We start from the raw sequence: 26,750 nt of genomic DNA on the forward strand, positions 1-26,750 counted from the left end.
TATGTACATTTAAAGTGAAGGGCTCAAGTGAAAATATACAGAAAGGTGGAAAACAGGAGTGTGATTAATGACAAAAGATTTGGAGAATGGAAGAATAATCACTATTTTGGGATTCAGAATGAGTTAGAGAAATTGCTTCTCAGGCTAATGTATTCATTTGTAGATATGATGCTTGAATGATGAAATGAGAGTGAGCAGACCTAAATGATGCCTTTAAAGAAATCTGACTGTGTATTATTGTAAGAAGTTCCTTTATTTGGCCAGGCAAAGTTTACTGGTGTGGGGGGGATATAGAAGCTTTTATTTAAAAAAAGGAAATCAGCAGGAAAACTGTCATCTTCCCAAATGCTTCCAAGTAGTGCTCAGAGCAGTAAGGACTTTAGAGAAAAATGGTGCCATGAGTTTGGATGCCTTCAGGTGCAGTACAGAAAACCTGACTCAAACTGGCACAAACAGTAAAGGATATAACAAAAAACCCAGAGGCAGGGCAAGCCCCAGGGTTGGGGGATTCAGAGGATTGGGGGATTCAGAGGCCCGGTAATGTCAAGGACCCAGGCCTTTTCCCTTTTTCTGCTTCCCCATCCTTAGTGTGGCAACTTGGCCCTTGGGCTGGCCCTGTTCAGGGTCACAAGATGGTTTCAGGAATTCCAGGCATCACTTCTAGACTCCACCAGGTCCAGAGGAAGAAGAAGGCCATACTTAGGAGTGAGGAAGCCTCTCTAGAAGCCCCTTGGCCGATTTCTCCAGTCTCATTGGCCAGAATTTGGTCACATGTTCATTCCTGAACCAGTCAAGAGCAAGGGGAAGAGGAATACATGATCCCCCGAGAGAGATCAGGGTCCATCCCAAGCTGGCTTTGGGATTATTGTTCCCTGAGCATGTGGGGAGGGCTGGACACCACCTGCAGTGTCCTCTACCATCTGTGACTGGCAGGATCAGTTGCATTCTCACTATTCTAAACCTTTCTTTTCCAGTCCATCAGAACTACATTGGAAACGATGCAGAGAAGAGCCCTTTCTTCTTGTCCGTGACCCTTTCTGACCAAAACAATCAACGTGTCCCTCAATACCGTGCAATTCTTTGGAGAAAAACAGTAAGTAGATGGCTCACACTTGAAGCAAAATGTATGCATCAGTTTCAGGAGATAACCCCTGTGTTGTGGAACTGTGTGCCAATTTCTTCCAGGGCATGCCTCATAGTCTTCCCGTGATTCACCTCTGAGAAGCTGACAGTGCCTTTGCCCAAAGCACCTTATTTTCTGCACCAGGAGACTGTTTTCTGGCCTTTTTTAAAAAAAACTTATTTATTTTATGTTTGCTAATTACAGCATTCTAGTCTTTTCTAGTTTAAATATTTTCTTTGGGATGACTCTGTCTCTTTTGGGCAAAGAATCAAGCCTTTCCAATTTTTTCGCCTCCTCCTGCTCCTCTTGTGGTTGGTATTTGTGCACATGGGGAGAGGGCTTATGAGATCTAATGGTCACAGAAGAGAACCGTGGATCCACGTGGGCCCTCTGAGTTCTGTCTGACTTCCATTGTGGAGTGACTGATCCAACCTCTGAACTCGTGACCACGGAGATATAATTCCTCGGGCTCTTTTGGGTCATTGGAAAGCATCTGCCCCTGAAACCCATGGTGCCAGCTATTTGCCTCTTGTTGTAAAGTCACTCCTTGTCCTGATCCCATATCTCTGCTAGTCTCTGAATCTCTTAGAAGCTCTCCATCCCCTCCTGGGGCACATCCCCTATGAGCTATAGGTCAGATGTGAGGAGGCAGGACCATTGCCATAGGCCAGCGTGTATCATACTTCTGGTCATTAACACTTGCAGCCACTGAGTTGCTACCCTTCACCAAGTTCAAACCAGGTGCTGCCTGGACTTAAGATTCCCGTGCAAGGCCATGCCCGGGAAGGGGCCTCTGGTTCACATGTTCTGAGGTGCCTCCAGGTCTTCCCTTGACAGAGTTACAGCATCCCACAACGCCTTCAAAGCCTGTCCTTGGCATGGGGTCATCAAGGGCCCTGGCATCCACCTCTTGGCCGGCCTTTCTTCCTTCCCCCCTTCCTTCCCCCCTTCCTTCCTCCTTTCCTTCCTCCCTCCCCCTCCTTCACCCTCCCTCTCCCTCCCTCCCTCCAAGGCAGGAGAGGGTAGGTTTCCCCCTTCTTCCACTTTTCTGGAATGGACTTTCTCAATGTCCATATCTTCTTCCTCCAGGAAGTAGCAAGTAGACATCCTCACTGAGATGGCTGCCATGTATGAGGAAAGACAGAGTGGGACAAATGCAGGGGGAACATTTGCTTATTTTAATTTCCAAAGATACTGTCTATATGACATTATAAGTTGTGATAAGCACTCTGAAGACAGAGAATGACAGAGCATGCTGCAGGAGCCCCACTTAGATGAGACAGTTTAGGGAAAGCCTCCTGAGGCGGCGCCCAGCAAACAGAGGCCTGAAGATGGAAGGGAGCCAGTCATTTGACGAGTAGAAGGGGAATCAGAGAGTGTTCCAGGTAGAAGGAGCAACAAATGCGAGACAAACAAGGTTTACTCATACCTGGTATTAGAGAAGCCAAGGAGGTGGAATTTAAACCCCAGGACTGCTGTGAAGGCAGCATAGGGGCAGGGCATGATGAGAAGTGCCAGTGCCTTCACCCAACACCTCTTCCCTTAGCCTTCAGTTATGTGCCAACAACAGTGAGAGAGTTCTCAGCTATTGATGGAAGTGCTGAAGGGAGGGAAGAACTGATAAATCAAAACTGAGTATTGGTACAAAGGGTCAGTTATTAAGCCCCTCTTGGCCTAAAACTAGTGCTAGAGGCTATGGGAAGTCCACAGAAATATGTGATTCAACCCTCGCTCTCCCAACTGCCAGCACACATCTTCTAGGTTATAAAGCAGTTAGAAAACTAGCTAGGCCCGGCACAGTGGCTCATGCCTGTAATCCCAACATTTTGGGAGGTCGAGGTGGGAGGAGCACTTGAGCGCAGGAGTTCAAGACCAGCCTGGGCAACATAGCGAAACCTTGTCTCTACGAAAAATAAAATAAAAACTTAGCCATGCATGGTGGCTTACACCTGTAATCCCAGCTCTTTGGGAGGGTAAGGCAGGAGGATGGCTTGGGTCCAGGAGTTCAAGGCTGCAGTGAGCTATGATTGTACCACTGCACTCCAGCCTGAGCAACAGAGCAAGACCCTGTCTCTACAAAATCAAAGCAAGAAAGAAAGAGAAAAAAAAAAAAACTAGCTAAACATATAACTCTACACAGTCTTGCATATCTCTACTGTGTTTCTTCTAAATACACAGAAATGGCTCACACAAATAAAATATGAAAAATGATTTATACTTATTGTAAAAATTCTATCCAAACAATACAGCAAGTGAAAAGAATCCAACTCCTCAGAGATAATCACTGCAACAGGCTTCTAGACATCCGTCCATGTAGACACACACCTGCACACACACACCTGTTACACAGGGTAATCTTTGACGTGCACTTCTGCATCCTTGCTGTGCTCACTGGGTGTTGCCTGATACATACATGGACTTGACTCTACCTGTGCATTTGATATTTCCACTGAACACAGAACTGTTTTACTTGAACATTGACTGTGGAAGCTACAAAAGGGAGGAGATGAGGAAGAGCTTTACCAGTTTGTGGTGAAGAAAAACACAAACCCACAATCCCAGGAGCCCTGGGTTTCACACGCACTTAGGCAGCTCATGAAGGTGTCACTGTCACCCAGTGCAGCACTGGAGCCCTCTGCTGTGCCACACATTCCCCCAAGCTGCCCTTGGCTTCTCTTTAAAACTGCCTTTGGGCTGGGCATGGTGGCTCATGCCTATAATCCCAGCCCTTTGGGAGGTCAAGGCAGAGGGATTTGCATGGGACCAGGAGTTTGAGACTAGCCTGGGCAACATAGACCCTGCCTGCTACAAAGAAATAAAAATAAAACTGCCTTTGGTGTGTTGGGTAAGAAGAAAAGGTAGACAAGGTAGGATCTGAGCTAGAGGGGTAGATTCAAGACCATCTCTTAGACAGGGGATGTACTGTAGGCTGGGGCCAGTTAAAAAGCAAAGCCACAGAAGAACTCAGGTTTCAATGGGAAGGACCTGTAAAATCAGAAAACGTGTATTTCTATCTTAATATTCCTCTATAATTGGAAAAAAATTTAATCTCTATAACACAAACTACAAAAAGAAAAGCTCAGCCCAGTTTCTTTGGCTAATGGAGAACCCATAAGAAGGGCTCTCTCTAGTGCAGCTACTCATCCTCAGCTCCAAAGACATCCTCCTCCCTGGCCTGGAGAGGGGTGAGAGTAGCAGGCCTCCAAGGGTGTAGGCATGAAAGTTTTGTTTATGCAAAGAGACCATGGGCTTGGAAAGCTCAAAGAACTCCTCTTCCTTGCCATTGTTCAGAGCTTGGACAGATGAATTGGCAGATGTGTCCCAGTAGCACAAGAAAAATCATATTTCTTTGCCCATTCCCTAAAAGAAATATTCTTACCCTCCTCTAGCCATTTGTGATGAGAATTGTATTACTAATCGAAGTCAGGAAGAAAGTTTTAAATGTGTGGTATATGATAATCCCTTTTGCTAACTGTGTAGTGTGAACCTTTGTGGATCCTAAATCTATGTCACCTCTTCTTAGACGATTAGGAAGAGAATACCACTCATCTGTTCCGGGTGGTGTGGACCTGAGACTGAATCAGTTAGGCAATTCTTCATTCCCTTTTTAGTCAAAATATATTCATTGAATATTCCTATGAATGAGTCACAGTTGATGCTCATTTAGGAGAAAAGAGACTTTAAATAAGAAAACACAGATAAATATAAAAGTGTGCATTATGAAAACCTCTCTGAAAGATTCAGGGAATTTCTAGTTCAAAAAGTTTTTGACTGGGAGACATTATTTTTCGGTGCTATTGAACATGTGGAGACTGTTTTCTTATGGTCTTTGAAGCTTATTTGATGCTTGGCTCAGAGACCAAATTCCCAGCCGGGCACGGTGGCTCATGCCTGTAATCCCAGCTACTCGGGAGGCTGAGGCAGGAGAATTGCTTGAACCCAGGAGGCGGAGGTTGCATGAGCTGAGATCACACCACTGCACTCCAGCCTAAGCGACGGAGCCAGACTCTGTCTCAAAAACAAAACAAAACAACAGGCTGGGCGCGGTGGCTCACGCCTGTGATCCCAGCACTTTGGGAGGCCAAGGCGGGCGGATCACGAGGTCAGGAGATTGAGACCATCTTGGCTAACACAGTGAAACCCCATCTCTACTAAAAATACAAAAAATTAGCTGGGCGTGGTGGCGGGCGCCTGTAATCCCAGCTACCCAGGAGGCTGAGGCAGGAGATTGGTGTGAACCCGGGAGGCAGAGCTTGCAGTGAGCCGAGATAGCGCCACTGCAGTCCAGCCTAGGTGAAAGAGCGAGACTCTGTCTCAAAAAAAAAAAGAAAAAAGGAGAACAACAACAACGAAAAAACAAATTCCCTTCTCATCTGGTTCAGATGGCTCAAGTGCTCTCCATAATACCTAAGACACTGAAGACCTGTATGTTGAAGGCCATGCTGAAATCCACACATGTTGGGATGGAGAGATCCTGGAAGTTGCTATCAAACCTGAGCAAGATTGTTTTCAGTCATAGAATGTGTTTATTCATGTACATGACCCTTGAGGAGAAAGGAGAAAGACTGGGCATGGGTTTCTTTTGAATGACCAGAGAGGCTCTTTTGGAGAAGGAAGTTGTAGAACTTGTCACTGATTTGATGTTTGGACTTTTCCAGGGTACCCAGAAAATATGCCTTCCCTACAGTCCCACAAAAACTCTTTCTGTGAAGTCCATCTTAAGGTGAGTTCTAATGGGTAGAAAGCCCACGCATGGATTTGGAGCCCATTATACACTGTTTTTGCCTGTGATCATTCTGATGTTACCTTTCCATTGTCTTGAGCCTTGACTGTGTGTGAGACATTTTGCTAAGCACTTGACATGACATGCATCACCTCGTGTCATCATCACAGCAACCTTGTGGGGCAGGTGCTGTGACTGTGCCCATTTTATAGATGAGGAAATGGAGGTTCAGAGAGAGAAAGCCACAAGATCACATAGCAAGTGTGTAGTGGAACCAAGGCCTGAGTCCAGGTCCAACTGATTTTGAGCATTGCTCTTAGACATCTCTCCGTACCGCATTAGTTGTCAGCTTCTTTTTTCTTGCATGCACTCAGATACTTTAGTTTTATAAAGATAATCAAGAAATATTTTTCCTTCCATTTTTCTACCTCGAAATAGAAACCCAGATGTCAGCAAAGAATGTACTTATTCTTCGCCAGACAAAACGTTAAATGGATGGAACATCTGGCTGCTCCCTGCTCAGCCGCCTCTTGTGCCGCCACCCTCCCACTTCCCTCTCATCTCTTTCCCATGCTTAGGTGGCAGCCTCCCCTAGGGAATGCCGCCACTTGGATCCAGCCTGTTGCTTTGTTACCAGCTAAGATGTTACATCATAGTTATGGTAGCTTCTGTTTGTCAGGCACTGTTATGAATGCTTTTTGAGTGTTCTCTGAGTCAATCTTTAAACTAGCTCCATGAAGTAGATCTATTATTATTCCACACCACTTATCAGGAATTGGAGCCTCAGAGAGGTGAAGGGATCTGACAAAGATCTCACAGCTGGTAAATCACAGAGCTGGAGTCCATGTGACTCCAGAGCTTGGGCTGTTTAACCACTAATGCCCTATCGTATGAAGGACAAAGCTTATCTCAGAGCCCTAGTGATTTCCTCTCTATTCGTCTGCAGCTACGTGGTGGTAGATGTGTTTCCAGTGTTCCCAGGTGACACGTAATAGCTACAACTCATCCTTACCAAAATGGCTCTTACAGTGACAAACTTGACCCTATCTGTTGGGGATTGCATCTGGCTGATTAAACGGCACCAAGGCCGGGCACAGTGGCACACACCTGTAATCCCAGCACTTTGGGAGGCCGAGGCGGGCGGATCATGAGGTCAGGAGTTCGAGACCAGCCCGGCCAATATAGTGAAACCCCGTCTCTACTAAAATACAAAAATTAGCCAGGTGTGTTGGCACATACCTGTAGTCTCAGCTACTCAGGAGGCTGAAGTGGGAGAATTGCTTGAACCTGGGAGGTGGAGGTTGCAGTGAGCCAGGACCATGCCATTGCACTCCAGCCTGGGTGACAGAGTGAGACTCTGTCTCAAAAAATAAAAAAATAAAAAAATAAAGGAACCAAGATTAAGAAGTGAAAAATGTTATATCCCACTTTCAAGCTTAGTTTGGTCTCCAGATTGCAGACCTTTTCCTGTCTGCTCTGTGCCTTCTGATTTTTCTTCTGAGCAGTTCTAAAGCCTGAGTTAAGCCTCTCCACCAAGAGGCTAACATTTTTGCTGAGCACAGAAATATCTGCTGCTTTCAAGGAACTATAAATCTTAATTTGCTTGGAGAGTAATACCTTAAATTATACTGGTTTAAGATTTCTGTGAATTATTTTTTCTAAAAAGAAGTTTACTCTAGCTCCTTTCTTATTTATGTTTAAAAACTAGGCATTTCATTTGTTATAATTTCATTTAGTTGTATGAGCAAGTCTTAGCTTTTCAGTACACCCTCATAGCCAGAACAAGGTACAGCAAGATTTTAAAAGATATGACAAACTGCACATTCTACAGTTGCTGCCAGCAGAAGAAAAGATTTTATCTTCTTTTGTTACAAGAATGAACTTGAAAACTTAAAAGGAAATTAAAATATAAATGCTATAAGCCTAGATTCAAGTCCTGGTTCTGCTTTTTACCAGATTTTTATCCTGTTATTTAACTTCTGAGCTTCAATTTCCTCATCTTTAAAATGGGGCTGAAATAGTACTTGCCTCATAAGGACTAAATGAGACAATTCATGAAAAGCATTTATCACAGTGTCTGGTGTATTGTAAGTAGTCTAGAAGTTCGTTATTATTTTCGGCTTTCACTTATAAATATTAGAATATTAGCTGAAAGGAACTCTAGAGATCATCTATTTCTTTTTATTATTATTATTATTATTATACTTTAAGTTTTAGGGTACATGTGCACAATGTGCAGGTTGGAGATCATCTGTTTCAATCTCCTTGTTTTACCTCTATGGGAACTTAGGTTCAAGGGAATTTACATTGCTTGTCCAAAGTAAAACATTTTAAAAAGCCTTATTAAGGATGGTCTTTTGCCCTATGTGGCATAGAAATTTCAGTTAAATCTTAATTACATTCATCACTTTTAGCAAATAAAAATAAGAATCTGGAAGAATAACCAAGGTTACCTGAAACAGATGTTCCTGATTTCTCTTTCCCTCTCTTATGAGTATCACTAGGAGCCAGTTATATAAGTCAAGTACATGTGGTGTTGGTTACTTTCATCTGTTTGTTCATTGATCATTCATTTGTTGATTTGTATCTTCTGAGTGTCAGGCCCTTTAGGGAAAACAGCTGTGATTTTCTAGAAGCTCCTTTTTAGCTTCTCTAATGCTGCAGCTCATCCTGTCCATTCTATTTCAGTGCCATGAATCTGGACAAATTTGAGAAAGGCCCCAGGGAAATTTTTCATCCTGAAATACAAAAGGTAACAGACAATTTTATGCTTCATAATTGTACAAAATTGATTACAGTGTTAGGATAGAACTGACAGGTCATCAGTAATCCTTAGCCTAGGATACAAAGCCAAATCACCTATGCAACTTTAAAAAAGTCATCATGGGAGAACCTCACACCTAAGGTTCTGATTTGATGGGTGTAGGGTAGGGCCTGGGTATCTGAGTTTTTCAGAAGTTCCTCAGGTGATTCTGATGCATAGCCACTCCTGAGAACTGCAGAACTGTCCTCAATCCACGAACCAATAGGGTGTACATTCAGAAAAATCTTATTGGCTTAAAAGCCACCCTTTTTACTGAGTAATATAGAATTGTGTAGAATGTTAAATAATTTTTTTTTTCGAAATGGAGTTTCGCTCTTGTGGCCCAGGCTAGAGTGCAATGGTGCGATCTCAGATCACAGCAACCTCCGCCTCCCGGGTTCAAGCGATTCTCCTGCTTCAGCCTCTAGTAGTTGGGATTACAGGCGCCCGCCACCATGCCCAGCTAATTTAGTAGAGATGGGGTTTCACCATGTTAGCTGGTCTCAAACTCCTGACCTCAGGTGATCCACCTGCCTCAGGCTCCCAAAGGTGCTGGGATTACAGGCGTGAGCCACCACGCCCAGCCCGGAATGTTAAAGAGATTTTTAAAAAATTAATAAATACAAAATGTGGTTGATTGAGCTCTTACTCATATAGTAGACTGCGCTGGCTACCATCAAGGATAAAAGGTATCCAGAAAGCCATTCCTGTTTTCTTAGGTCTTACTGTTAAGGGAAAACAGTCTGCCTTGGGAGAGAAAAAAATTTAGTCATAATTTAGGTTATGGTTTATCAGAAAAATGTCAACCAAACTTTTGTCTTGTAGTTATAACCAATTTAGCTTTGAAACTTACAAACACAGCCATCACTAGTAGTGTGCCTGTCATGTGTGAAGCTGAGATTGAAGTAGTTGCGTACGCCAGGGATGGGTGACAAGAGAGGAGGCTGGAGAGGCAGGCTAGAATTCTATCCAGGAGGCAGCAGGGAGCCAGTAGAATCTTTAAGCAGGGAGCATCATGCTCAAATTTGCTTTTAGGTAAATAGCAAGAGGAGGATTGATTGGAACATGAACAATCTTTGCTTGCATATCTTTAAAATACGTTTAGCTTTTAAAATAAGGTTATCAGCTCTTGGCTTACCCCAAATATGGAGAGTTGTGAATTCCCATATCTTTTGTTTTGAGGTAATTTTTAAAATAGTATTTACACCCAGCCTCAACCCCAGACAGAACTCAGGCAAAAATGGGTATGTTAGGTTAAACTGTAAGCGACTTTAAGCCATCCAGGCTTATTACAAGTGACACTTTATAGCAAATTTTAAAACAAATTAGAATTATAAATATGTCAGTACCCGTGTACCCTTATTACTTCACTCACACAGGTTATTATTCTTAATCCTTCTTTAAGCCTTGGTCTGATCCCCCACACCAATTCTGCTTCCCAGACATGGAGCCCCAAAACCCACAGAGCCAGCTCTGTGACGCTTCTTTCTGCCACTTGCTACTGAGCCAGTTCCCTCGGCAGAGCTCATCTCTGCTCAGTCATCCCTGTCTGATTTTTCTAAAAGAGGAAAAGAAAAAAAAAAAGATATAGCAGCATTCTGCCTATTTATATCACAACTCTGTGCCTGTTTTACCAAACAAAAGGTACTTTTATGCTTTCCTACATTTGTATTTTGGCTTTTTTCCCCTTAACAAAAGGAACCATTCGTGAACTTTCCCCTTGTCCTCTGTGTGAGTGTGCATGTGTGTATGAATTTGCACATGTGTGTGAGGCTCAGAGACGCAGGGTGAAGGCTGTTGTCACATTTCTGTAGATTTCCCTTGGGAACAGTTGAGCAACAGGCTTTAGGTAGAGAGGAAAGAGTTCTTAAAAATGGTAGGAGCCAGAGAGTAAACAGAAAGTAAACCAATTGTGTTATAAAGAAGGCATCTTTCCACAAAGAGGGGAGGTGGCTGGTGCTGTTTTTAAATGTTATTTGTCTGTTTCTGGCTGCTATACTGTAGTAACATTTTCCTTGACCAAAATCCAGAATCAATGTGTGATTAAGCTAGCTTTAAATGGATAGAGAAATCAGGGTATCTGTGTGTTTCTTCCCACTCCTACCCATCAAGTTTGTTCCCAGATAGTTGCGATATGTTTCCTAAATGACCAGGTATTTTATAAAAACCTGTAGGGCTAAATTTGATTTTTAAAACATTTCTAGGTTTAAAAAGTATATGTAAAATCACTCTCCCAAATCTCATATATATGAAAAAAATCAGTGTCAGCCTCAAACTAATGATTAGAATCATGCATACATCAAAAGCAATGCCAGTAGGACTGTATTGAGAAACACCATTGCTAGCCAAAATTATACCTTCTGGGCTAAAATTACACACTAGAAAACAGCAAAAAAGAGGACTTTCGATGCTCACAAATTCAGGAACAAGAATATTTTAAAAATCTGAATTGTGTTAAGTGGGACATTGGCAAACCAGGGCAAATTGCAGGACTATTCGCTTCTGAACAAATGTAATCCAAAATAAAGAAACTGTAACATAAATGTAACCTGACAGCCTATGACATCCCTCCTGCCTCTACAGCTGAGTGTTGAGACTCTAGCCCTGAGCTCAGCGGGGACTCCTGTCGCAAGGCTCTGATTCCTTCAGCCTAGCCCACTGAGGAGCAGCCTCTATTACCAGGCCAGGGACTGGTTGCAAAACATCCCAGTCCAAATGCTTGCAGGGCTAGTGGCAATTGACAAGCTGAGAGGTGAGACCCTTTTCTTATTCACCACAGTTAGCAAGGAAGGAGCACTGGCGTGGGTATTAAAAGGACTGGGCATGAAATTCAGAGCTGACACTTATAGGCCACATGACCTTAACTGGAGATCCAATTCCTCCACCTGTGATTCAGGAACAATTAAACTGCACCCCCCATAAATATATATATACACCTACTGGTGTACCCATAAAAATTAAAAATAAAAAAAAAAAACCACAAGGTGTTGAGGAAGATCAAAGTAAACCATGGAAAGAGAGAATTTTGTAATGACATATACAGTGACATGCAAACATAAAGTCCCAATGTAAAAAATGTGTAACATAATTTTATTTTTTCCCAGAATTCAGAAATAATACAGCCAGGTGTGGTGGCTCACGCTTGTAATCCCAGCACTTTGGGAGACTGAAGCAGGAGGATCGCTTGAGCCCAGGAATTGGAGACCAGTCTGGGCAATATAGCGGAACCCCATCTCTACAAATAATACAAAAAAATAGCTGGGTATGATGGTACACGCCCACAGTCCCAGCTACTCGGGAAGCTGAGGTGGGAGGATTACTTGAGCTCATGAGGTCGAGGCTGCAATGAGCCAAGGTCACACCACTGTGCTCCAGCCTGGGGGACAGAGCCAGACCCTGTCTCTTTAAAAAAACAGAAAAAGAAAGAATAAAATAATAAAGATGGCTGAGTTCTGAATGAAAGAGGCTTTCTGTTAAATGAAATGGAGGTTTGTTTGCCTCTTACAGTTCTTTCAGAATTGCCATGTCACCAGTTGACACAGCTCTTCCCCAGAGAGTCTTGGGCCAGAAGGAGGGTGAGGGTCCCTCCAGCCTCCCTGCCTGCATCCTGACCCTTGTCGCCTCTGCATTGTCCCCATGACTCACCTTGGCCATTCCTTCCCCCTCCGTTCAGCCACAGGGTCCCTGTCAGAGCCTTGGCTTTGGTGTCCGCTTATCAACCAGAATCTACTTTTTTAGAAATTCTGGAAAAGATGGAACTTCCTTGTAATAAGTTTACAAACTTTTATAGGGGTGTGACTGAGAATGAAAAGGAAAGTAATTTAAGTTGATTAAATCTCCGTTGTGTACCAGGTCTTCCACACGCACTGACAGTGATCTTCACAGGGGTTAAGACAGAAGGAAGGAGAGACCCAAATAGATTAAATGACTTGTGCCCAAACACAGTTAAGAATGCGACAGCAGGGATTCAAAGGATTGTTTAGGTTTGCTGCTCCATGCTGCTCTTACGAGATGGTCTTGTAGGGGAAAAAGATCCAAGACTCTTGGCACCCACCTTTGTCATAGTTGTTGGGTTTTTTTCCCCCAAACAAAGCTCCTATAACCAACTTTTAAAATTATTTTCAAAATGTCAGTGTGAGCAAACCGAAGCTTGGCTTTCACAGCAAGTCAAAATGAAATAATTACTGTTACGCCTGGATGTAACTTTTAAAACTTTATTTGACAGGACTTGCTGGTTCTTGAAGAACAAGAGGTGAGTAATTCTATGGAGATATTTGCACCTGCTCTGCCTCCATGTTTGTAAATATACTTCTCCTTTCACTGTGAACTCAGCCTTTGCTTTCAGCCAAATCTCCATGTAGATTTGCACAGTGGGACACATTGCACGGAAAGAACTTACTGGCATGTATTTTTAAGGTATATTTTAGAATTTTCTATGCATCTAGCTATAAAGCTATGAAAACAAACTACTTAAATCTGCTTGGAAACATTTAATGTGTTAAGCTTATGATCAGGATGAGTAATGAGGTTTTAATTTTCATTAAAGTAGGGTGTTTATGCTTTATTAGGTTGCTCTTAATATATAAAATGCTGAATTTATTTGCATGTTGCCATTCCCTGTTGCCCCCATTAAAAATATAAATATATGGGATTTTCTAAGTATATAACTAACATAGGGAAGCATCTAAAATATTATCAATAGGCAATGGAGTAAATAAATTATGGTTTATGTATCTTATCCCTCTCAGTAAATAGCAGTATCTTTTGTCTTGTTGCTCAGGCCAAACTTGGAAAAATCCTTAATCCATGTCATTCTCTCTCATCCTATATCTAACCTATCAGCACATCCTGGTGACACCTCCTCATAAACTATCCCTAATCCAAACACTCCTCAACACTTCTACCACCCCATCCTCTCTTGCCTGGGCTCTGCAGACTCTCCTAACTCTTCTCCTAGCTTCCACTCTCACCCTCTCTTCTGGTTTCCAGATAGTAGCCAGTTGTCCTTTTGAAACATGTGGAATCAGGTCATCTCTCTGCTCAAAACTCTACAGCCTTCCTGTCCTGTTCAAAGGGAAGCCCCAGATCCTGACCGTGGCCTGCTGGAGCCTGCATGTTCTGGCCCCTCTACCTCTCCAGTCGTTAACTCCACACTAACCATACTGAATTCCTTATTCTTCCATCTCCTCAGAAAGAGCCTATAGTTCCCACTGCTGGGGATGCTTGTCCCCGAGATGTCCTCACTTAATCAGGACCTCTGCTCAGAGAGACCTTCCCTGACCACTCTGTCTAGAACAGTATACCCTGCCTCTCACCCTTAGCCTCTTTGATTTGTCTTAATGCTGGTATTTTCATTTGTGTGCTTATTATCTGTCTCCCCCATGAGAATAAAAGCACCATGAGAGCAGAGACTCTAAGCACCATGAGAACAGAGACTTCTTTAATTTTGTGTTCCCAGATCCTAGAACGTAAAAATAGAAGGTATAAAGTAAATGTTTGTTGGTTGAACAAGTGATTGATTGATTGATTGATTGAATGAATATATTATGAATGCTATGATGCCATTAGAAAAAATAAGGTAGTAACACAAAGGATAAATGCCTGAGAGGATATATACCCCATTCCCCATGATGTGATTATTATCAAAACATCTCATGTACCCCATAAATATACCTACTAATATATAATACACCTAATATGTAATACTAATATATAATATACTTGCTATGCACCCATAATGCGAGAGTGAGATAGAGTGCCATGGTCTGAATGCTTGTGTCCCCCCAAAATTCATATGTTAAAGCCTGCCTACCAATGTGGTGGTATTAGGAGTTGGGGCCTTGGGAAGTGATTAGGTCATGGGGGTGAGCCCTTGTGAATGGGATTAGTGCCCTTATAAACAAGGGAGTTTGTTCGCCCCTTTCACCATGTGGGTATGTAACAAGAAGGAGCCATCTGTGAACCCAGAATATGCCACACCCCAGACACCGAATCTACCACTGCCTTGATCTTGGGCCTCCCAGCCTCCAGAACTGTGAGAAATAAATTTCTGTTGTTTTTAAGCCACCCAGTCTATGGTATTTTGTTATAGCAACCCAAATAGACCAAGACATAGACCTTTACTTATTGGCATGGAAAGATTTCCACCACATAGTATTTACTGAAAAAAGCAACTCACGGGACGTTATTGATATATAATCCCAATTATGTTTTTATAAACAAATATTTGTATGTATATTCATTCATTCATTGATTCAACACATACTTATTGAGCTCCCACCATGCATGTACCATGTACTGTTTGAGGCGTTGGGGATACATCAATGAGCAAGACAAGGTCTCTTCTTCACAGAGCTTACAGTCTGGTGGGGTAAGACAAGCTAAACAAGTAAACAAACAAACAGAAACATGGTAAGACCAGTAACCCCAAGAGCTGTGAAGAAAGTAACGCACAGAGGTGGGGTGTGCGGTAAGGGGTAGGTTTTTTACATTGAACAGAGAAGGTTTCTCTGAGGCAGTGACACCTCAGCTGATTCTTGAACATGTAGATGTAAATACAAAGAAGGGGCTGAAAGGATGCACCCCAAATTGTTGGCAGGAGTTACTTTTGGGCAGGACAGTGGAACTGGGGTGGGATGCAGCAGAGAGCAGGCAAAGGGAGATGCCTGCTTTTTTTATTTTTTAAGAGAGGGTCCCGCTATATTGCCCAGGCTGACTTCCACCTCCTGGGTTCAAGCGATCCTCCCAGCTCAGCCTCCTGAGTAGCTGGAACTACAGGCTCATACCACCATACCTGACTACATTTTTATCCATATTTTGTCCATCTTAGATTCATGCTTGTTGCAGGAGAATTTATGGACTTCATGTGTAATTTGTAAAAGGCAAAAAGTAAAAATAATCACATTTCTGGTAAAAATTTGAAAAATAAAGAAATACACAAAAGATAAAAGGAAAAAAATCACCTGCAGTCACAAAGATGACTGCTATCAACATTTTGGTATATATGTTTTTTACATTTTATATAAAATTAGGATTATATATAGCTTTTATATCTCAAAATTACTCTGTTCATTAATCCACAGATATTTATTGAGCACCCACTGAGTGCATGCACATGCCTGTTGTAACAAACAAACAATAGAGAGAATGTACCGATGGGAAATGTGAACACTCCCCCTGCCCCGACTTCACCACTTCCAGCCCCTGAAAGAACGCCTGTTCACTGTTCATTGCATCCTCCTCTGCTTTTTCTGAAACTCCCAAGTTGTGAAAAATAAGTTGCTGATCTCTTTATTTCTCAATTTTATTTCCTTACTAAGGGAATATTAGCTTGAGGCAACACTAGTCACTTGTCATGACATCTCGAAGTGTGAACAATGGCCATGATCCTCCAGAGCTTCTGAGAGCTGTGTGGCGAGGCACTCTATTTAACCCTGCTGCTTCTCAACTGGAATAAATTGGGAGCATTTATCCCAATTCCGGCCTATTCTAGTGGTAAACTATTAGCTGCAAAGATGGGCAGATAATCCAATGAAGAATACTAGTGAGGCTCCCGAAAGGTTAGCACTTTGGTAAAATGATGTCAGTGTCCTGAAACCCATGTTTTGTTTGCTGTGTAGAGAGGCACCCCCACAAGAGAACACGGCATCCCAAGCTGTACTACACATGGAGAGAGATGTGTAGGAAGCTTTGGAACCCTAGAAATATGGAGGCGTTGCCTAAACAAGAGTAACAAGGAACCAGGGGTGTCTCATTTTGAATAAGGCCATCATTTCTCAGTTCCAAAAAATTCTTCTGGAATCATTGGGACCTTAGTTTCCCCTCATAGTTTGTGTTTCTCGGAAGAACTCTAATTCATAGCATACTACTGACTTCCAAGAATGTGACTGCCTGTTGGTTTGTAATCAGGTTGAGTTTTGTCTTGTAAAATTTAGAACTTAGAAAATTTAAATTCCATCCAAGCAGGAATGACAGATGTGACCTTACCTGTATGTTGAATGTTTGAGCAAGACTTACATCCTGAGAAAACCAGTACCTGTGAATTCCCTCCAGCAGCACCTCCATCCAGGGACCCAGGTCTGGCCTTCAGACCTTGAGAGCTCTGAATGGCTGGTTAAAATATTATCTGTGACAGTCCACTTACACCAGATCAAACTATCCCCTCCTAAAATATGAAATACCTCATTATTATGAGCCATACCTTGATTTCTGGAGATAGGTGAAAACTGTTAGTCACGGACATAATTTGGGAAGTCCTGGACACCATATTACCTAAATGAGGCTCTATAAGTAGGTTCAAGTACTTAACAAGTACTTCCAGTCTTTCTGGAATCTCCACCTGAAGCAGGAGGAATTCATATAATTTATCATTTAAACAGGAACCGTTTGAGAGTAATTATTAATAACATCAGGACAACAGATAAAACAGATATAAGCCAGGGCTGTCTTGGCAAACTTGGACACATGATCTCCCTACCTTGAAGATCCTACACCCTTGGGTGCACAGGTACTTAAAAGACCCCCATCATGCAACCCTTGATGCCTTACAGACTTTGCTCTTGTCTGACCCTAATAACTTGTGATGAAGACTTGACAAGACCTTGCAAAACCAGTCTTTCTGGAGTCTCCACCTGAAGCAGAAGAGGTCCTCAGCAGGGTATGGTAGCATGGTGCCAGTCTCAGAGCAACCCTATAAAAGCTTTTAAAAGCATTGGCCAGTGATCAGGTGGTAGTAGGCCCCATCTCTGCTTGTACATCTCAGTTTCACTCGAAATTTTCAGAGAAGATTATGCCATGATATTGGAAAGAATCCTGGATCAAAAGTCAGAAGACCCAAGTTCCAGCTCCGGTCCTACTGTTCAATTAGTTCCAGCCATGCGCAAGTCCCTGTCTTCCCTGAGCTTCCCTGTCCTGTCTTAAAATAAAAGCATGGACTCAGTAGACTATAGGGTCCTTTCTGGTTTTAGCAAGCTGTCAGTTTATGGCTCAGAGTTATGATCATTGACCTAGTCCTTCTTGCTAGCTGTCAGCTCAGCTGGACCTGATCCTGGGCCTCCTGACAGCCTCTTGGTTTTTTCTCTAGTCCAGTGATTCTCAAAGTGGGGCCCCCAGGCCAGCAGTATCAGCATCACCTGGGAACTTAGAAAGAAATGCAAATTATCAGGCCCTATCCCAAACCTACTGAATTGAAAACTCTTGAGGTGGAACCCAGCAATCTTTAGTTTAACAAGCCCTTCAGGTGATTCTGATGCCTAGTCAACTTTGAGAACCACAACTGTAGTTCCTGCACTATTATTCTAAGAGGATCATATGTCAGACCCCAAATTACTGTAGGTGCTTTTTAAGGGACCGTTGAGACATGTGCTTGCTGTCATCACTTCCAAAACAGAGAAAGAAAAGTTACAAACCATAAAACCCTAAAGTGAATAGAGGTCCCTGAAAACATTCTAAGAAATTTATCAAAAGCTAGTTTGTAAGGAAGCAGTGATCATTTGGAGACATCGTATGAAAAATAAGTTGTTTCTGACAAAGTTTCTTTTCTCATTTATTATGCATACAGTCACTTATGTCATGAATATTTATTAATCTTTTCCAGTGTACTATGGTCAACACTGGGGATTCAATGGAAAGAAAACAGTGTATGATTTCTCCTGCACAGGACTCAGGTTCTAGTGGTAGAAACAGATATGCAAGTTCAATAAAAGATTTATGGAGTGTAAATAGTGCTTCTAGGAGAATAAACAAGGTTCCCTGATGGAGAATAACAGCAGGAAGGAGGGTGGCTTTATATGGGGAGATCAGGAAAGGCCACTCTGGAAATTGACACTTGAGCTGAAACTTGCATGATGGGAGAGAGCCAGTCATCCTCGGAACTGTGGAAGAGTTCCAGGTGGAGGGGTCAGTCTGGGAGTGTCCTCTCTCTTCCTGTATAGAAAACCACTGTTAGTGATAAATGTGCATCTCAGGTGTGTTGGGGACAGAAAAATGTTCGGATGCACAGCCTTAGAACTTGGATTTTCAGATTCTTAATACTCCCAGATCCAGCTATCCTGAATCCTGGCAATCGCCTTGACTTCCTGCCTCTGACCCATTGGCCAGTGTGCTTTAAGTATCTTTGTCCCTTGTCTACCCTTAATTGACCACCAAAACTTTCTCTATCCAGTGGTGGGTCAACCAACCTTGTAGAGGTTGATTCTCTTCCAACATTTGATTTTGTGTTTATTATGAAATACTTCAGGCGTACAAAAAAAAGTATAGAGAATAACATAATGAAGACCTACAAAACCACTACCGGCCGGGCATGGTGGCTCACGCCTATAATCCCAGCACTTTAGGAGGCTGAGGCAGGCGGATTGCCTGAGGTCAGGAGTTCGAGACCAGTCTGGCCAACATGGTGAAACCCCACCTCTACTAAAAATACAAAAAATTTAGCCAGGCATGGTGGCATACGCTTGTAATCTCAGCTACTCGGGAGGCTGAGGCAGGGGAATTGCTTGAACCAGGGAGGTGGAGGTTGCAGTGAGCCGAGATCACGCCACTGCACTCCAGCCTGGGTGACAGAGTGAGACTCTGTCTCGAAAAAAAGAAAGAAAAAAAAAAACCACTACCCAATTTAAGGAAAAAAAAATTAAAAATATGATCGAGTCCCTGTTTACGACTCCCTGACCCTGTTCCTCTGTCTTCCTCCCTTCCCTGTGGAAGCTGCTATTTATCATTTCCACCAGATCAGAATTAATTTGGTTTAAAGTTGGAGATGGTAGATTGCACATTTGTACCAGCTACTGCTTGCTTGACTTGGGCTTGCTTTTTTTTTTTTTTTTTCCCCACATCTGTTTTGTGACTTCTTCATATCGAATATCTTTAGGAATTGGGGAAAATGAGCTTTTAGTATAAATTGCCTATAATTTTCATTTCTGTTTCTAAAAGAGTCCACAATATATCAGCCTGAGATTATGTTAAGCTTTGAATTACAACGAACTCTTCTTCGCTGACTGGGATTTGGACTGTTGCTCATGGGTTGATTGGAAGATGGTGCCAGGCCTATGAGTTCCTGTGGCCATTTGTTGGAACCCTGTTTTGCCACAGAACAGGACTGGTATCCTAGAGATGCCTTTATAATAAATTACAAATGAACTAATTCATAAAGGCATACAGTCTCATCTGTAAGCTACAAATACCTATAAAAATGAAGGAATGATTGTTGTTAACATTGGTCAAAACCCAGATGGATGGGAGGAAGGGATCCCCCGACTGTCCATCCTGGTGACTGCCATTGTGCTAAGTCACGAACAGCACATCTCAGAACTATATATGCTGTGATGATAAAATTAACTGTAACACCTTTTATTATTATCCTAAGGGCTCTGTGAATTTCAAGTTTGGGGTTCTTTTTGCCAAAGACGGGCAGCTCACTGATGATGAGATGTTCAGCAATGGTGAGTGATCTCCTCCCGCTCTCTGCTGCCAGAGACCCTGTCCTGCTTTGTTGCATTCTTGCCAGTTGGAGCTTAACTTGTCTGTTGAGTTGGAGTCTTTAATACGAGGAGATAGTTTTACACAATTTCAGCGTGAATTTTGTAGGGCAGTTGTTGCCCAGTTTCATTCGTTTGGCAAATATTTATTGACTACCTTGTTTGTACCCAGTCACTGTTCCGGGCACTGGAGAGACAGAAGAGCACATGGGATTTGGAGAATTTGGTTCTACACAGTCCCAAGAGCAGTGGAAGATTTTTCTGTGATTTTTATCAGAGGGAGAATTATAAGATGGCGTCATCTTCCTAATATTTAGCACTTTTCGTGTTAAATACCTGCTTATTCTGAATGCAAGCAGTAATAACATTTTTGTTTTGTGATAGTAAACACCTGTGGTCCCAGGCTGGCAGTAGTAAGCTGGGTTCATCTGATTCTGCAGTTTTCCTTTCCTTGGAGGCCTGGGAATTGTGGGCCTTCCTCATGGTCCTCAAGAAGAAGCAAACGTGACTTACCCATGCTGTTTACCATGCATGAATCGGCAGAGCCTGGTTAATTTTCCAGCGATTCCAGTGCGTAGTTAGAAAATGAGGACTTGTTGATGCCCATACTTTCCTCATACTCTACCTCTTCCTGCAGAAATTGGAAGCGAGGCTTTTCAAAAATTTTTAAATCTTCTGGGTGACACAATCACTCTAAAGGGCTGGACGGGCTACCGTGGCGGTCTGGATACCAAAAGTAAGCCTGCCTCTTGATCTATTCTGTTGTAATTTGTATAACTTTTGTAAGTCAGCCTGACCCATGTCTGAACTTACACCAGAGATGGGGGAAGGGATGGATGACAGAAGACTGGAGGGAGGTGAGCGCCACACCCTGTTCAACATAGAGTCACGGACCTGTTTGGCACTTCCATTGAGCTTTGTAAAACTAAATCAGCCCTCACAGCCCTGGACAGTGTCAGAAGTCCTGGTCTGCCCATGAATATTACTGCTCAGCACCATCTGTGTGTCAGGACTCTGGGGATATAAAAGTGGATAAACCAACATGGGGTCCTCCTTTCTAGGTGCCTGCAGTCCAGGGGACATCCAGCAGATGTTATGCAGATAATTATCAAATGATTTAGCACTAAGTACAGAAGGCAACTAAGAAGAAAAAGTACAGAGTGCTATGGGGCATTTTGCCTAATCTGGGGGATTAGGGAAGGCTTCTCTGAGCTTTTTTGAGACCAGAGGGAGGAGCGATTCGGAGTAATTGGAGGGTCTCCAGAGGAGAAGAGAATTCCAAGCAGAGAGAACATCCGTGAAGACCTTCAGGCAGAAAAGAACATGTTGTGTTCTAGAAACTAAGAGAATGTGTTTATGGCTGGAGGGAACGAGGCACTGAGAATGATGCAATGTGGCCTGGAGTAGGAGAGGGGGCATGACCCTGAAGGGACTTTTGAGGTTATATTAATAAGTCTGAGGTTATATTAATTAATAAGAAAAATTAATAATTTATTCTGTCATTAAGGGGTTTCAAGTAGGGGAGTGGTGAGATTAGAGCCGTACCTTTGAGCAGACAGGGGAGGCAGAGGAGAAGCCTGCTCTCAGAGGCTGTGGCAACAGTCCAAATGAGATAGGGTTGCCTTGGGAGAGGGCCACAGGTCAGAAGGGAGACAGGGGGACTAATTCAAGAGCCATTTTCATGGTAGAATTGGCAAGTGGAGGATGAAAGAGGAGACAGTACTTGAAGACACTTCAGGGTTTCTGCCCTGGGTAGCTGCGTGGGGTTGGCACCGGCAGTGAGATTGGAAACACCTGAAAGGAAGCATTTTGAGGATGGGGGCCTGAGTGGGGAAGGTAGGTAAAATTACAAGCTTAGGTTTGGAAGTTCTTTCACCATCTCATTTTTGTGTAGCGTTGCTAGCTTTTCCCTTTGTTTCTGTTTTTTTGCTTTATTTGATCTTCACAGTCAGTCCTTGAGGTAAGTCAGGCAGCGGGTGTGAGGCCCTTTGGGCCTAATAGTGATAGGCTTCCAGTGCAGGTACCCTTACGCTCTGGGAGCCTCATCTTCCCACCAGCCCGCCATGGCATCACGGATTCCGAATTCGGGAGAGCTAAGTGTGCCCTAACTGACAGATGCAGGGATGGGGGATTGAGCCCCAGTTGTCAGGCTCCAGCTTCACTCGAACACACATAGAGCGCACAAGGTGAATTCTTCAATGCCTGCCACTCATACCCCCACTGCCAACCCTTAGCGTCTCTGATATGGTCATAACAACCATCCACTGAGCACTTGATACAGCCAGGCATTCTGCTAAGCACTTTGCGAATATAATCTCATTGAGTCTCCCCAATATCCCTAGGAGTTAGATATGACTTTTATCCTCATTTTCAAATTAAGGAACTGAGGCTCAGAGAGAAGTGAGGTAACTTGTCAAAAGCCACATAGCCAATGACAAATTGAATCCAAGTCGGCCTCGTTGTAAAGCCTTTGCTTTTAATCACAAACAGTTCTGTCACAAATACCACTTCCTTTTGGTTTATGGACATAATTGTTTGTGTCATCTTGTGTTAATTTCATCCTGTATCTCCCACAGCAACTGCAAGGCAAGGAAACGCAATACTCTCCTCTTTAGCCTGGACTTCTTATGACCTCCTCCATTCTGAGGCAAGGCATGAATCGGATAGCAAGTGAGCTTAGGGAGAGAGGAAGAGGCCTTTCCATGTGGGGGGTTGCTTCAAGTGGAGGGTTGTTGCTTCCGTGAAGGTGGATAATCCAAATATCTTTGAGAATGTCTTGTGTACAGTATTTCCCTAGTCTGCAAATGAAAACGCTTTCCTTTTGACTCGAATTCTCTGTGCTCACTGAATGCATATTTATATTTTGCAGATGATACCACAGGGATACATTCAGTTTATACTGTGTACCAAGGGCATGAGATCATGTTTCATGTTTCCACCATGTTGCCATATTCCAAAGAGAACAAGCAGCAGGTACATGTGAACATACAAACCATCAAACAGTGATGTGAATGTGGAGAGGGCACTATTATGATTCCATAGAATTAGAGGCTATGCCGGTCAACATATGAGCTGAACTGCAGCCACCAATTTAGGGATGCTTTTGGTGGTCTGTATTGGAACTTTCAACAAATCTTAGGAAGAGCTATTCTCACTGGTGCTGTCACCTTAGAGAAACAAGGGGTCAGAGATAATAATGTGCGTGCGTGTTTATGTGTAAACATGTATAGGTATTTGTATGTGTGCGAGTGTGGTTTCATAGACTCTTTTTTGTCTCTTTTTTTAAAATATATTTGATTCAAACATTCCTCTATCCAACATGGACTCTTGAGAGTCTATTTTGTATAGGTGTTACCTTTTCTCTGTGCCTTCTCTCAGTGTGCCTTGTGTCTTGTCAAAATGAGACTATCCAGGACATATCATAAGTGGTCCTGTGTGATGGTTGACAAGTATTGTTTTTAGGTCACTGCAGGAAGTTAACACTGAGTATCTACATGGGCTGTACCAGGCTGGGAAAAAACCTCTCTCTAAGATACTCCTCACCCACCCCAGAGCTTGGCCACTGAGACAGGAGCAGAGGAGATGGGTTGGAGAGCAAGGGCCTAGGCTGGCAAAACATGGGAGGCCTGAAGTCAAAGATGTCTGAAGTTCAGGGCTCTGTCATAGTGGCTGTGGTTTGTTATATTGGGTTATGGTTTTTTAACTCTGTGAATGTGCCATGTTTGAGAGTCTTTCTCAGTGATATTATTTATGCTCACTACAGGTGGAAAGGAAACGCCACATCGGAAACGATATCGTCACCATTGTGTTCCAAGAAGGAGAGGAATCTTCTCCTGCCTTTAAGCCTTCCATGATCCGCTCCCACTTTACACGTATCCTGGGCCTTTGTAAATGCTCCAATGTGGCAAGCTGTGGTTCAGCCTCATTGGACTTCCATGACCCTTAAACCAAATCTTGTCATGGACTTGTTTTGTAATGCTAGCTTTAGACCCACTTTTGGGGAATTTTTCCTAAGCATTGTGTATAGTTCCCCCTTCCTCTCTCCTTCCATTTCAGTAGTAGATGGATTAATTCTCAGAGAATTCTTGACTCCTGAAATATGGTCTCTTTCCTCAGGTAGTCTACAAAATGAGGAAAACTTCCTGCTATCCTTCAGTCATAAATGGTTTAGAAGAATTATAAGTAGTGAATTCTCTGAGAAATTTGCTTTAAGCATAAAAACTTGCAAGTTAAGATAAAAGGCCAAAATAATTTTTCTTGTTGATTTAAGCCCTGGTAATAGCTGTTGTATTACCATCTCTTGAAATCTGAGAAATGATAGAATTAATAGTATTTTTATCTGATTCCCCTAATCCCTGTTCAGCTCATATTGCTGGCAAAGTCCAGCAATGGGGCTGAAGCTTCTGCAGTGTCTGAGCTCGGCTCTGCCAGACAGGCATGGGGCATGAGCTTGACCCGCCCAGCAGACACTCAGTTGTGGCCCTGTTGCTCTGGGTCCCAGACCATGACAGCAAAACCCTAAGTTGGTGGCTCTACTGGTTATACATAATGAGCAAAAGGCAACAAATCAGCATTTTCAGAATAAATTCTAGTCGAGTTACTCATTTCCCTGGAGGCTCCAAGTAAACATGTTTGGAGACAAGCCCACGGTGACTCATTGCATCTGGAGACTTGGACTTGTTCCTTGTGACATAAAAATAGAGGATGGAAGTAAGTGTTTAAAAGTTAACAGTTTCCAAACTTTCTTCCATGAGGGTAAGGAAGCAAACGATATGCACTTGCACCTTGGTTAGAATTTTCTTCCCTTTTCATCCCTGCTTTCTGAGTAATAGCTGCCCCTGTCCCCTGGGATTTAGGACTAATATTTCCCCTTTCTAGAGGTGGTTCTTCTTGTATAACAGAAAACTTCTCCAACTTCACAGTAGAAGCAGTGGTGAGGTGACTGTTCAGGTGATTGAGAGGTAGTCATTATTTTTTAGAATTTCCCTGAGTTATATGTTTTAGATTTGGGGCTTGGCACATTTGTTCCTGAAAAGGGGCAAGCAGATCATTAAGGCAGATTCATTCCAGGGAGCCTAGAAATGGAGACACTAAGGAATTGATGGCTCCATAGCCCTAGCTAAGGAAATCAGGGGTTGGGAGATGGTGGGTGGAGGTGGAAGGGGAGGAAGAAGGGTGGGAGAAAGGAAGAATCTGGATGGATTCTTTCCTACTATTTTAGACTCCGCAAACCCCAGCACAAGCTAAGTAGATTCTGCTCAGAATCTGCCACCAGCTACAACAGGCTTGTTTTGTTTTGTCTACCAAACCCAAAAGGAGAGAAAGGGAAGGTATACAGCGGAAACATTTAAATTGCTTTCCCTTTCCAAATGTGTGAGATGAAATGTATTACTAATTTCCTATTGGGATCTTGTTTGTACTTCCAGACAAGGGAACTGCTCTTTTTGCTTTGCTGACTGCTTAGTTGTTTAATAGCTATATTTCTATTGCTTTTCTGACAGCTTTGGAGATTTAAACCTTTTCCCCAAAGGATGCAGATACAGACATTGAACCTACTCATGGTGCCCTCACATAAGTCTCCCTGGGCTGTCTCTTGGAAAGAAGTATAGGTTCTGTCCCAACCTAAGATTGATAGGTGCCCTAAGCACAGAAGCGCTGGTCGAGAATGACTCTGCACAAGGGATTTTCGGAGTGCAAGCTGTCAGTTGTGAGCATCAGTGTTGTGATTAGTTCCCTTAACCATCACCACAGATATTTTTGCCTTAGTGAGGTACGATCAACAAAATGACAATTACAGGTAGGTAATGACTTTGTCTCAATTGCTTCTTCTAATTCTCATGCTTGTTAATTTCGCATTGATTTTTACAAGACTCTTGATATACGTATTTCTTGATTGATTTAATATGAGTGCCCTCACCTGACAAAACTTTCTTCAAGGCCACTGTCTCTTCAGGAAACATTTACTCCATCCAGTGTTGTTCCATGCAGGAGACCTGGGGGTCAGGGTTAGTTTGATATTTTATTGTACTTTACCATGGGAACAGGTTTGATATATTTGATCTTCATCCTTTCCGAGTCTACATTCTTGCCTGCTTATCTTTCTGTTCTCAAATATTAATCTGCTAAAAGGTAATATGTTGTAAAAAGAACCTGAACTTTGAGCCAAATAGATTTGAGTTCGAATCCCAGCTCTATCATTTATTTGAGGCTTTGAAAAAAATGTTTTATCTTCTTGGAGCCTCAGGCCTTCTGTGTAGAGTGAAGGTAATGACACTACCCTGGCAGGTGTAGTGACAATCAGAGGCAATACTGTATCTTAAAATACCAAGTATGCTGCCTGATATGCAGCAGGTGCTCAGTGATGGCCATTGCTCTTCTTCCTGGGTACCTGGCTTGATGGGTTGGACCATGAAGGATTTGGGAAGACTTGGTCTCTACCCTCAAAGCACATTGACTAAGCTGGAGGGGAAAGCGAGGTAGTGGCCTCGGCTCTGGCAGACCAGAGAAGGCACTCCTGGCATGCAACAAATATTTCTGACACATCCCATATGCAGCTGGATAAATGGAAGGACAGAATAGTGGTGTATTAGTTCATTTTCATACTGCTAATAAAGACATACCCAAGACTGG

At 42.8% G+C, this 26,750-nt stretch overlaps 1 protein-coding gene across 4 annotated transcripts in view; it reads left to right on the forward strand.

The window, feature by feature from the left end:
* The window catches only part of GARNL3 (GTPase activating Rap/RanGAP domain like 3), a 178,578-nt gene that overhangs the window by 99,163 nt on the left and 52,665 nt on the right, over nucleotides 1-26,750 (forward strand). For 3 of the 4 annotated variants that reach the window (XM_032165166.2, XM_032165165.2, XM_032165169.2), the window contains 9 exons: nucleotides 975-1,093; nucleotides 5,782-5,846; nucleotides 8,535-8,598; nucleotides 12,875-12,901; nucleotides 20,009-20,084; nucleotides 20,758-20,856; nucleotides 22,990-23,093; nucleotides 23,884-23,992; nucleotides 25,872-25,917. In XM_032165166.2, coding sequence (XP_032021057.1) covers nucleotides 975-1,093; nucleotides 5,782-5,846; nucleotides 8,535-8,598; nucleotides 12,875-12,901; nucleotides 20,009-20,084; nucleotides 20,758-20,856; nucleotides 22,990-23,093; nucleotides 23,884-23,992; nucleotides 25,872-25,917 — 709 coding nt within the window. The remainder of the gene's footprint in view (nucleotides 1-974; nucleotides 1,094-5,781; nucleotides 5,847-8,534; nucleotides 8,599-12,874; nucleotides 12,902-20,008; nucleotides 20,085-20,757; nucleotides 20,857-22,989; nucleotides 23,094-23,883; nucleotides 23,993-25,871; nucleotides 25,918-26,750) is intronic. The other variant, XM_058446166.1, reaches the window with a different exon arrangement.

Source organism: Hylobates moloch, unplaced genomic scaffold, assembly GCF_009828535.3.
Source record: "Hylobates moloch isolate HMO894 unplaced genomic scaffold, HMol_V3 SCAFFOLD_10, whole genome shotgun sequence".
Taxonomy (NCBI): domain Eukaryota; kingdom Metazoa; phylum Chordata; class Mammalia; order Primates; family Hylobatidae; genus Hylobates; species Hylobates moloch.